At 44.4% G+C, this 13,176-nt stretch overlaps 1 protein-coding gene across 1 annotated transcript; it reads right to left on the reverse strand.

Moving 5' to 3' along the window:
* Window positions 1-5,879: 5,879 nt before the first annotated feature.
* Window positions 5,880-10,919, reverse strand: SLITRK2 (SLIT and NTRK like family member 2). Its single transcript, XM_009090312.4, has 2 exons — window positions 10,524-10,919; window positions 5,880-9,571 (listed from the first exon to the last, which is right to left on the reverse strand). Exon 2 carries the CDS (start codon window positions 9,526-9,528, stop codon window positions 6,958-6,960), a length of 2,571 nt encoding a protein of 856 aa, XP_009088560.2. The 5' UTR covers window positions 9,529-9,571; window positions 10,524-10,919; the 3' UTR covers window positions 5,880-6,957.
* Between the last annotated feature and the right edge of the window lie 2,257 nt (window positions 10,920-13,176).

Consider the following 13,176-nt stretch of genomic DNA (forward strand, 5'->3'; position numbering starts at 1 on the left):
AGGAAGGCCCAGTCAATAAATGTAAGAATTATCTACTCAGCTCTGGTAAGTAGCTTACGAGTTGGATGTGATGGTTACAGAAAATACAGGCTACAAACTATACCACTAATTAAGGAGTGAACTGCAGCAGGAAGCATTTTCCCCACTTCCATTATCTCTTCACATGAGCCATGCTTATATCTGAATGACAGGAAATCTGCTCTGACTTTAAGGCTGGGATTTCTCAGCTCTCCAAGGGAGCCTGTCCAGTTCCCTCAGCCCTTAGGAAAGCAGCCTGTGTACCATTTCCCTTTAGATGTTCCCCAGAAAAGTAGGCATTTTTGTAAGCTCTTTGAGTCACAAACTCTGAATTTCTTAGTTTTCTGGTAGTCTCCTTCTGACATCTTGACAGGTAAAACAACTATAATCTACCTTGTTTTCCCTCATTCCCCCACCTCCACTATCTTGCACAAAAAAACAAACAAAAAACCCCATACACAACACTGTTGTTAGAATTCCTTTTGATTCCCTAGTAATCATAATAAATCCCTCTGAAACCTTCAGGAAAAAAAACAGAAATCTGAAAGGATTTTCCCAACCTCTAACTCCCTCTCTTTTTTTCTATTATAAGCTGAACATTATAAGGTTTTACACAGATACTTATTAGCTTGTATGTGTTTCAAATTGGAATTCATCTGAATAAAATCAGCAGCTTAGCAGAACACAGCAGATGTGATGGGAGCAGCAAGGCTTTGGGTAAAGCTTTGCTCACTTGAGTGGATCACTGAGTTTCTGAAACTTCTGACTTGTTCAAGTCTCAGCTGCCTGATACATGAGGAACTTGGCTACTTGTGAAATAAGAAAAAGAAAAACCAAATATTTAGCTGATTCCATTAGACCTCCATACATTTTCACAGTTCTCAAAAAATTGTGTTCATTTCAGCTATCTGGCTAAGATGCTGGCATGCATCAAATCTGTAACAAATCCCCAGGGAAAAGGACAAAACTTTATAGCATGGGAAAAAAATGCCTTAACTCCAGCTCCAACTCTCAGATGAGAGGCTTTCAGAACTAAAATCAAGATGTCCTAAAAAGACTCTGTCACATTATCAGCAATCTCAAGGGGATTTTTTCCAGCCTTTTGTATGGAAATATGTCTTATCTCAAGAGGAGATAACTGCAACAGGTCTATATACATTAGCTGTGCTTTTTCCAATGCAGAGTTCATTTTTTAAAGGCTGTTCTGCCTCCTTCTCACAAGATAACTGGTAATTAACAGTTCTGGCTCTGGAGAGCAATGCACAAGCAGGGCAAGAGGACACAACCTGTGTTTTCAAGACACAAATCTTCACTTGCTCTGTCACCACAAAGAGTCCTGATGTCATTATATTGCATAATTTTGTAATGCTGATGTAATTTGTTATACTGCAAATAGGTATTTACCTTGACTGCTTCCTTCTTAAGATCAGGCACAATGTTTTGTATTGCTCATTTGTAAGTAGCTACATTCACTGATCTGAACAGTTTGCTGAGAATTTCGTTTACAAAGGACCTTAGAATTTAAATGTCTATAGCATTAAATGCACCAGTGCTTAATTAATTTCATTTCAAAGGACAGAAATAAGAACCACTCAGAAATACTGCAAATAACTCTGCTCCTCCAAACTTCACCTTGTTTACTTTCTCAAACTGAATGCAGAAGCAGTGCTAATATAGGTGTGTGCACACAGGGTAACAGCCAGGGATGAGAACAAATCCTGAACACTTCAGTCTGTCCTCAAGGATAATGGAGGTGCATCTGGCCTCTAATTTCATCCCTCCAAATGGTTAACAGCATGTACCAAAATCTGCTGCTGTATTCACAGCGGTGTCCTCTGTGTTTATGATCTCAGGAAGAAAGCCACTTTTATGACGTCCTGTTTTTCAAACTTCACTCATACTCTTGAGCCTCTTTGGTCTTGAGAATGACTGCATCTCTGACTGCCACTCCAACATTTCTTTCATTCAAAACGATCTATTCATCTGTATTCATAAACATGTCAATCTACTGGTTCAAAACATCCAACCAACCCTTCAAGAACAAAAGAGCAACAACAAAAACCTTCTCCTTAATCCACCTCCCTCATTAGCTAGGATTAAAAACCTTAGTCAAAATGATTGGCCTTATGCCCAGAAAAGCTATGAGATCAATAATCCAAACAGACTTAATGATCCTCTTAGAAAAGAATAACTTTTGTACTTCTTTGGAACGCTGAGAAAAAGTGATGGGAAATGCACAAGAAGTGTCACATCATCTGCATAAGTTAATTTATGTTATTTTGAAGTTCTACAGTTGGAGGAGGTCTTTGGGAAATAGTTTTTTTTTCTTCTTCTCTGTTAAATGACATTTATTGTCTGCAAAAACAGTAATATGAAAAATCACAAACTGTATCAGTGATTAGCCTGTAAGAGCCTGAGAAGTTTCATTAACACTTCTAGTGTCTCATTTCACTCATGAGCAGTTTAAAATTATTGTATTCCTATACAAGCTCAGTATTCTGTATAACTTTTTTTTTTTTAGGCAATTTAACTTGTTGGTATCCTTTCTTTGACATTGCTAATTACAGCTTCAAACTTTTAAAAAGTGTGACTTTTATTTTACAAATTCAAGTGTTGGTGGGAAGAAAAGGAAATCCAAATAAAGCCAAACTCTATAGCACAAGGTGGTGTTATAAGAAGTCAGTGCAGGGTTTAAACTCCACAGGGAATGCTTCTCTCATGGACAGAAAAAAAATGTCTTGGACCAGAGACTGGCAGATACTCAGCAGAGCATTGGAGTTGTAGGTGGGTGTAGTCAGCCCAGCCTGACCATTTTCTATGTGGGAATTAGCTGCTATCAGCACTCATTATCTATCCTCTCTACACTTCCTGGAAGAAAGCAGCATACCTGTAGCCCAGTTCACACCTGTGTTGTGAGCAGGAACAAGTCCCCTTTGAATGGCCTGGTATCTTTGCTATTTACTCTAGAGACGCCTCACAACCAGTTTGAGTTTATAATTTTAGTAGTTAATTTTGGCAAGATTAACTCGTGCTGAAGACAACTCACCGAAATGGCAGCCAAGAATGATGTGATGGCAGTGGTTTCAGCAAGCTCATCCATTTGCTCTTGCTCAGAAGAGCTGCTTGCATAGACACAGGTTTTGCCACCTGCCCCAGGCTGGCACATGGGGAATCCTGCATGGAAGCTGAATCACTCTGTGATTTTTGGCTTCTGTTCTCTGTTCAGTGAGGGGAAGAGGGAACAGCTAAGCAGATTTTCCTCCAGCACAGCTCCCAGGAAAACCAGTGGGACCAGGTGTCTCATTTGACACAGGGCTACTCAGCAATGGCAGGGCAGGAGGGGAGGACTGAGCTCAGGGTGGAGCAGGGACAGCAGCTCCCTGAAGAGCTGGAATGGTCCTGCAGAGCTTGCTAGGGAGAGCCTATAGGGACAGAGGCAAGTGGAAAGATTGGGGCAGGATGAGGGCTCTGAAAGCAGATAACAGAGGTGAGGTAGGAGCTGATAATGCTGGAGCCCATAAAGGTGAAATCTGATGGAAGACAGAGACTGCAGAAAGGAAGAGCACCAGGAGGGTATGTAGAGTGGCTCTGCAGCAGGCTTGAGGACACAAAAAACCACTTTTTCTAAAAAGTGACATTTTTTCTGTCACTGGGGAGAAAAAAGGGAAATATGTTGATAAACTTTATCTAATTTGGAAGTGTAGCATTCCTCATTTTCACTAGAAATAACTGCAGAATTTCTACAGTGCTTTAGTCTGCACTGTTACTGTTTCTGTAAAGGTCATTAAGTTCACTTTCACAACAGAAAACTTATGAAGAAAGAAAACTATTTGCACCCCATTTTCCTGAGGGAATAAAAACAACTTTGCTAACCTGGTTACATAATTTTCACAGTTCAACTTTTCAAACTGTGAAAGAAATTTTTTTTCAGACTCATTATCAAGCCACGACTCAGGCAAGCAGCTCTCCCCTAACAAGCAGCAGCTTCCAGGGCAGCACAGCTGAAGAAATGTGGAGACCTTCTATACAGCAGCTGCAGACACACTTTCCCTGTTAAACAAATCTCTTTAAGTGTAACTGCAAAAATCTTCTCTTTCACCTAGACACTCTATGAAAAGAATTACCTAAAAGATGTCAGCTGAAGGGTATAAAAACAAACCTAAAAGATCTTCAGCAATAATAATTTTTAAGCTGGTACTGGTGATGCAAAATAAAATCTAGTCATTAAATAAATTCCACTAGGAAACCTAAGGAAATGTAAAGCAACAGCAACCTCTGTAAAGCATGGCTGTGCCACCAAAGCAAACATCAAAGTACTGAGACTGAAGCACTAAGCCCAAACAATATAATGTTACTAAAAGAATCAATTCCCTATCTCTGTTGTTTGCAAACACTGAAAACCCTTCTGTTTAAAAAAAAAAAGCTTTTTTTCTGAGGGAAAAAAACCCTTTTTCATTGGTTCTAGCTCACTGGAGAACAATAAATAATCATATCCTAGCTGCTGCCAGATGTAACATGATACTTGTTCTGCAGGCAATACTAAATTCATACCTGGAAAGGGTTAATAGCTTTACTTTAAAATAATGCTTATACTTTTCTCAGTGTTTCAGTAATAAATGCTTTTAATTACCCAGCGGAAGGAGCCATAATAAGACAATCAGTACTGGAAGCTTTCAAGCAAGTACCTTGCTCCAAGATGGATGTAATTCCAGTCAACTGTTCCAAGTTCAACTACAGTGATACCATTTCACCTCCCTCTTGATGTGAGACCATTCTGAAGTCTGATTCTCCAGTAGTTCATTGTAGCACTTCAATTTTAAACCTGATCTAATGAACAGCCATAGATGCTATGGATTCTAAACATAAAGAATTGACATGTTAGCATATTCATGTACTCAGATGTCACATAAATCATTAGAAGGCATTTCACTAAGTGACTCAGATATCTGGCAATACACATGCAAAGCCTCTTTAGCTTTTAAATATAAAGCAACTTCCTTTTGGCAAAGTCCTGATTAGAACAACATTGATTGTAGTTATTTATAGCTTAAATGCTATTGCTGACAATTTCTCCAAGTTGTAGATACTGTATTATTAACTATAGTAAAGCTCTAAAAATCAGTCAGCAGAGGCCACTTCAATCTCTGCATGATAATAAAGGATTATTATGTGCAGTAACCTATTTATGAAAAGGAAACAGTGTGCTTCTTTCAGACCCCATCAATTGCTTTAATAAGGAATTGAAAAGCCTGGCCTACTTTATATGCAGATCACCATCCCAGTTGCATAAGGATTTAGAACAGACAAAACAAAACTGTTTTTGTTGTAAATAAGGGCTGTTTGTTTAAATTGCACAATAATGTTTGCATCTAAAAATTATTTAGAAGCTAATAAGGTTTAATAAAGTTTGACTGTATACTTGTTAATAAAAATGGTTTCAATATTCTCCGTGAAGGAAAAGCAAATTGAAGGTGATAACATAAAGCTTGAAGCAAAACAGGCCTGAGTTAATGGGAAAGGAGAAGACTCATTGCATTTACTCACTGATGGTCTTAAGAAAACCAGTGCTGAGAATGGAATTCAGTTAACTTAAAACATTTTATAAGATTTAAGACAGTGAACTTAAAAGTAGTTTTCTCTAGCAGATTAGAATTATTGCAGTATTACTTCTGCTTTAGAGACAAAAAGCACAGACATAGACACAATTCAGACTACCAAAAGTTAGTGGGATGCATGCACTGATTTCAGTTGGAGGACTCTGGAGTCCTGGGTTCAAATTTTACCTTTGGCATTGGTTCATTTGCCTGTATGTTAATAAATTTAATGAGGTGTGGGATGACCCCTGCTGGTGTCCCTGCTTATGAAAAAAATATGTATCTGGCAAGAAGAGGACATAATTTCAGTCCAAAAAGTTACAAATATAAACTCTGTCCTAAAATGTATAAAAATACCTGATCCAATGCATAAAATATTATGAGTAATGTTCTGTTAAGTATGAAAATAATCTTAAGCCATTGAACATTACTGTGTTAGAGCTGCAATGCAATGTATTAAGAAGGACATTAATTGTTCAGTTCACTATGACATTGTGTTAAACATCTTTTATTAATGAGCTGTTATTCCCGGCTGAGGCATTTGATAACCTCTAGTCCATTGCTAAATCCTCTCAGTTGATTTCTCTGAGTCACTCTAAACAAACCTAGAGGGAAAAAACACCCCAATAATTTACATTTAAGTCTGTAAGGTCCTAGAAGTAGAGTCATTTAAAGAAGGGCAGCTTTCCTATAAATTAAACCTTCTGATTTAATGCAGCTGACATATAGATCTATTTTACAATTTTTTTTTTAATTTCAAAAATACAACACATTAAAATAGGTTCAATTTATCAAAGCTAAGAGCAACAATTAAGTAATAATGTACTTAAAGTGCAAAGGCACTTTAACACAAAAAAGTGACGCCCAGTGGCTATAGTTGGTAATTGAAACAGCAGTACTGTATATTATTATTTACAAAAGAAAGTCATAGTCCAGGAAAAAAAAAGATCTTTGGAGATCTTCTACATAATACATTAGGTTTCCATTTTGAAATGAAAAGGAAAAAAAAAAATAAAAACAGAAACCCCAAAGACCCCTTCCTCATTTCCTTCAAAATCAAAAAAAATTATGCAAGATCTATTACAGAAAGATACATTTGCAATGACAGTTCCTAGAGAAGGGTCAAAAGGAGAGAGATCTAGAAATAACTTAAAGGGAATGTTGTAAAAGCAACACCACATCCCTGCTATGCTGCAAGGGTTCCTTTTCTCTCTCAATCCTTCTCTGATTTAAAAAAGTGGAAATGTTGGGAATGCGACAGATGAAATCAGTACTGAGTTCAGACTCAAAGAAATATGATGCTGAGCTCATTTAAAAAATTTTCTTTTGTCTCCCACCTCCCCCCTCACAGCTGACTGATTGCAGTTTGTTTTTCCAGAACTTCGAGGTAGTCTGGTTCTGTTTGTAGCTTTCCTTGGAGTAAAGGATGCTCAGGTTTAGACTGTTCTGCAAAATATTTCCTGGGAGTTCCATATAAAACAGTTTTATTTATCCTGTCCTGGTTTTGGCGTCTGGATTCATATGAAGGGGCAAACTGCCTTTTGGGTAAGGTACAAAAGTTATAATGAACTAATCCTCCGGTGGGCAGTTCCTTGACCCTTTCTGCAATATTTTGATACAGGAGCTCTGGTTCCCTCGGTGAGGACTGCTTTTCCAGCAATTCAGCTGCACTGATGGTAAATGCAAGACTGGTGGGGTCTTCTTTTTTGTGGTCAAGACTGCTATAGCTAAACTCATGGAGATTCCTGTAATAGGCAACTGGATCCCCTTCCTTTTGCATGTAGATTGGGTTTTGGCACATCTGTCCAACAGGAGGGGGAATGTAGTTATAAACATGTCCTTCAGTTTTATCGTGGGTCTCAGTGTTGTAAGACCCATACTGGAGCTGAAATGAACTGATATCTACGTTGTTGGCACTGCTGGGCATGCTCTGCACCCCCTTCCGGCGCTTGAGGACAAAGACAAACAGACCTGCCCCAAAACAAACGGACAAAATAAACACAACCAGCAAGCCTAAAATGAGGACAGACAGCGGAACTTCGGTGTGTAATTCTGGGTAGGAGCTGGGTGAGACACCGACGTGGGGGGTATCAGTGTTCTGGTTCATGGAGAGGACAGAAGAATCTGACAAGTTGGGGTTCTCTGGGCAGATGGCTTCTTTGCTCAGGAATTTCAGATGCTCTCCAGAGTGCTTGGTGGGAGACTCGCAGATTACTTCATTGATAACTACAGGGGGATTAGACTGCTGGTTGTTCTGGTCAGTGACTTTCTCTATCCAGTTCCTCAGCCCCAGGATGTCACAGGTGCAGTCCCAAGGGTTCTCTTGGAGGTCTATCTGAATCAGAGCCGAGAGCTGGTCCAAGACTCCTCTCACAGGCAGGTGTGAGAAATGGTTGTTCCTAAGGTTGAGCCTGGTGAGGGAAGTGCCTCCAAAGACATTATCAGGCAAGGATCTCAGCAGGTTGTTGTTGAGAAACAACAGATGAAGATTGCTCAGAGCATCAAATGTGCGTGGCAGGATCTCCTTAATGACATTGTACTCTAGGTAGAGATATTGCAGACTGTGCAGCCCTTCAAACATGGATCGGTACAGAACCTCAAGGTAGTTGCCATTAAGGTAAAGTCTGCGTAAACTTGTGAGGTTTGTAAAGGCACCTTCTTGTATCACTGCAATTCTGTTATTTCCTAGATGCAGCAAATCCAGAGAGCTGTACTCTGTGAGATCGGTTCTATAAATGACTTGCAGATAGTTACTGGTCAGGTAAAGTTTCTTTGGACTGGTTGGCCTGGGGTGCAGGTCAGAGATGTTACTTATCTTTTTCTCTTGGCAGTTAACATTTAGGCCGTTGTCCGAGCTCTGGGACGTACAGATGCAGCCAGCTGGGCAGGTGATGGGCACAGGAGACTTTGTCTGGTAAACCATGATAGGTCCAAATATTTGCCTGTCTTTTGACACAGAGACACGGGGGGTGGGGCGGTTCCTAGTTTTGGGCGGCCGGCTGGCTTTTGGGGCCCTGGTGGGATTGATGGCAGAGTTGGCTGTGGGCGATAGCCTCGAGATGTGTGGGTCTGAGAGAACAGGGTGTTTTTCCCTCTGGTTTGAATCACTGGAGCTCTTTCTAGGGCAGAGATCTTGCCTGGTGAGCTGGGTCACATCTTTCCCATGAAGCCTGAAGGGGGTTTCACAGACTATCTCACCCACAAACACGGTGATGGTGTCTAGCCAGGCCTTGAGTGGCAGCAAGTCGCAGGTGCAGTTCCAAGGGTTTTCCTCCAGCTGGATTTCCATGATGCCTCCAATGTGCTCCAGCACACCAGCAAAAGGCATCATCTTCAGCCGGTTCCCCCGCAGGTCCAGGTGAGTGAGGAGCACAAAGCGGAAGACATTGCTGGGCAGGGACAGCAGGAGGTTGTCATTGAGGATCAGCACCTTGAGCTTGTTCAGCTTGCTGAATGCCCCCGCTTCAATGGCACTGATGTAATTGTAATCAGCCTGCAGGTACTCCAGACTCTCCAAGCCCAGGAAGGTGTCTTCCTTCAGCACTTCCAGCTTGTTGTTGTTGAGGTGCAGCCTCTTGAGGGTGCGGAGGCCGCTGAAGGCCCCCGTGCGGATCTCCTGCATGTCGTTGTTGCCCAGGTGCAGGGTCACGGCGTTGGAATAGTTGACAAACTCATTGGGGAACAGGCGGGTCAGTGCGTTCCCATTGAGAAACAGCTGGTAGATCTTGGACGGGGGCGGCAGGAGGAGGCTGACGGTTGTAAATCCCTTGTTTTCACAATTAATGTTCAGCACGTTCTCCTTCTCCTCGCAAGGGCAGCGGCTCTTGCTGCAAATGTCTTTGGCAGGTTTGCGACTCTCTGTCCACGAGATCCCAGCCACTGTTAACAAACTGAGCAACCAAACACCCTTCAGCATCTTTATGCGCCGTCGATCCCCGCTTTGGTACCTACAGTCAAACCTTTTGAGACAGGTAAGGAGAGAAAGAAGAAATCCCCAGTGAACACGGCCGGGAGCAGAGGCTGCACGGGGAGAGAGAAAGCAGGTCGGAAGCCTGGGGGGGAAGGGGAGCTGCAAGGCATCGACTTCCAAACTCCTCTGGAATCCCCCCCTCCTCCTCCCTTTTTTTCCTCTCGGAAAGCGCCTGCGGAGCCGCTGTGGGGGAAGCCCCGTCGGGGAGCTCCCCGAAACCCGGTCCCCAGCGCTGGGCTCTCCGCCCGATCCCCCGCCCGTCGCGGCCGCCGCCTCCGCCCCGGCGGCCGCCGGCAGCACGATCTCGTCCCCGCTGCCCGTCCCACGGCCACGGCGCACCCGGCTGCCCGGCTCCCGGCGCCTGCCAGCATCTGAAACCGGGGTTCACACGGACTGACAGCACACCCTCCCGCTGCAGCGGCGCGCCCAGCCCGCGCTCCCCGCGCCGCCCCCGCGCTCCTACCTGCTCTCGGGGCGCCCGAGGGGGCAGTGGGGGCAGTGGCCGCCGCCGAGAGCCGCCGCGCCCCGGGAGCCAGGCGCCCGGTGGCGAGCGGCATCGCCCGCTCACGCCTCAGCAGGAGCCCAGCGGGGCGCCGCCGTCCCGTCCCGTCCCGTCCCGGCCGCGGCTGCGAGGAAGTTGGGCCGGGCGGGGGCCGAGAGCGGCGGCGCTGCGGGAGCGCGGGCAGTGCGCGGGGCGCGGCGCGGCGCGGCGCTTTTGCCGGGTGCCCCGCGAGGAGCCGCGCTGACGTCAGCCGGGGGCGGGGGGGACACGTTTTTCCCAGCCCCCCTGTCCCAGTCCTCGTCCCCCCTTCCCTTCGTGGCTCTCGCAGCCGGCTCCGCTCCCGGCTCGGCCGCTCTTCGCGGGAGCGCTCTGACAGCACCTGCAGGACAGCGCGGGCACTCGGAGCCGGGAAGGGGAATAAGGTAACGAGCGGATTTACCTGGGTCCGGAGAATTTTTGGCCCCGAGTCCCTCAATCCGCGCCCTCAAAATAGAGAGCAAGTCAAGCAGCTCCTTTGGCAAAAGCCAGCCGGCAGGCGCGCACGCACCGCACACACACGCACAGCCCGCACACACGCACAGCCCGCACACATCCTCCGCACACGCCGCACAGACGCGCACATCACACATCACACATGCACAATCTGGCTCTCCGAGCAGCGGTGCTGCAAATCCTGATCTGGCATCAGCATCGATCCCCCGCTCAGGCTGGAGCAGCCAGCCCCCTTCCCAAACTGCCGTGCCGAGCTCTGCCCAGCACATTGGTGTTCTACACGTTCAGGGAAGTTCAACACCTTCCACCAAACCGGGCTGTCAGGCAGCGGCAGTCCCAAGCCTGAATCCCTGCATCCTCTGGAACGCTCCCCCGAGTACTGAGCAGCCAGATTCAACCACATCTAACACCATCATTCCCACTGGCTGGATTAGCCCCACTGCCCCATTGAAATGTTGTGGTGTAGCATCTGGCTGCCTTTAAAAAGAGCAAGATGTTGGATCTGGGTTATTGTGACTTTGCTTAAGCTCCCTGGGCACAGATCTGTGTGATGGGAAAGGATGGCTGCTCTTGGTCTCTATCTAAAGGTAAAACTTTGGGTTCACACCAGGGGGGAGGGGACAAAAAGGCACTCTGCAGGGAATTTTTAAAGTGCTAGCAGGGCAGGGTGCATTATTGCCAGATTCTTATAAGGTATTATATGCACTTAGACTCTAGAATGTAAAGGTTTGCTGCCAAAAGAGTTCTGAAATAGGCAAAAGTGGTACTGTCATCTCGTGGTATTCTTTAGCCATTATGTATCAGAGCCCACATTTTAGGAGCAGCAGAAATGCACAAATGTACTGTCTATTTTTATCTCTCTTCTTGAGGCTGGAAAAGGTAACATCCTGCAGCAGCCAGCACAGATGCCTTTGCAGTGCTCCTGGACAGGAATAGTGCTGGAGTTTGTGTTTGGGATTGAAACAGTCGCAGCTTCCCTATCTAAAATTTGGAGAGGTTGTGACAAGAGCAGGAGCATCCCACACTGGAGCACGCTTTTGATGTGGTGCTGTGTGAATTTCAACACGATTGGGATTCTGAAATGCACTCAGAGCTGCTCCATTCTCACTCTCTTTATCCAGCTGAATTCAGGAGTGAAAATTGCTAAGATCAGGAAAGATCTGTGTGGCAGATCTGCTGTTTTACAACCCTAATACACCAGCAGACAGATTATTATTCTGTGAGGTTTTTTGCTTGTTTTCTGCTCTAAACATGAAGATATGGTGTTAGGGAAGCGAAATTGGGCTAGTTACAGGCTGTAGCAAATCCTGTTTTCTAGCATAGTCTGGGGGCATGAGCCTAAGAAGAGAAGGTAAAAGGAGACCCAGGTTGATTTTTTTAAAAATTATTTTTAGAAGGGAGCATATTCATACACACCTGGCCCACACAGGGGCACGTGAGGCTCCTGTAACCTCCCTCCATCACATCTCACCTGAGCAGCCCAGCACAGCACTGCCAGCTCTCACAGGGCTCACTCCAACACAGCAAAAATGAAGGCACAAGTAGCTCCAGTGCATTTTTCCCTTGTCTCAGAGTGTACATTTGTTTTATGTCCATGAGTTTCAGCCAGGCACATCTTTCTGGAGAGCAAGGACCATGTCCTGGAATTGGCTCATGAGGCAACATGCACTGCCCCACTTGCTTGTGTTTACTCAGAGGTGGGAAATGTGTTTGTGGCACTGCTGCTGCTGCCTGGGAAGGGAGAGCGTACACATGGCATGCCTCAGCAGTAATTACCAGATTCATGTGGGATGGAAGGAACAGCATGTTAGGGGATTGCAACAGTAATAAGACACAGAGATGATACTGATTCTATTACACTGCAAATGCATGCATATAATAACCATGGTTGTAGGAGGAGGAACAAGGATTAAAAAAAAAAATAATAGCTTCAGCTTTTTATTTAGGAACAAAGTCCTGATTTCTCAGCTTGCCTGAAGTGTTTTATAATCCCTTCAATTAAAAACAGAGTATAAAAGAACAGCTTTTTTCCTCCACCTGTTTTAAGGCCTTTTTATTTTACATGTTGAATGGAGGAATATTCCAGTTTGTGGCTATCTGGAAGCCTCCAGGGATAAAAGGCCAGGAGGCAGGTTGGTACAGCAGCCCACGAGGGCTTGGAGAAACTCAAGGTTATGCCTGATTTGCAAGCATTGTGGAGGTCCCAAATATTTAGCTGTGTTCCCTCAAAGCTCCTTTTTGTGCAGAGTCATGAAGACTCAGTACAGATGCATAGATTATGAGACTTAATAGAACCATTGTGGCTTTTGAATCTTGCATAACCCAAGCCATCAGCTAAATTTGAATTAATTCCTGTTCAAACTGGATCATACTTCATAGGAAAAAGAAAAAAAATGAAACCCAAAAATGTAGCCAGGCATATTTAAGCAATTGCCTATGGTGAAAATCTGCCATCGTGTTCAGTAAATTGTTCCAATAGGTTTCATCCCCCACAGGTAAAAGACTGGGCTTTCTCTACAACTCTGCATCTAACTGTCTTCACTTGGAAATGTTTATCCTTGTAATATCCTTGTCTGCTGGCTTAAGAGCCCTTAATTATC

This window comes from Serinus canaria, chromosome 4A (assembly GCF_022539315.1).
Source record: "Serinus canaria isolate serCan28SL12 chromosome 4A, serCan2020, whole genome shotgun sequence".
NCBI classification, from domain to species: Eukaryota; Metazoa; Chordata; class Aves; order Passeriformes; family Fringillidae; genus Serinus; species Serinus canaria.

Coding starts and splice junctions, on each gene's coding strand:
- SLITRK2 (XM_009090312.4), bottom strand. CDS start 9,528: ATGCTGAAGGGTGTTTGGTTGCTCAGTTTGTTAACAGTGGCTGGGATC.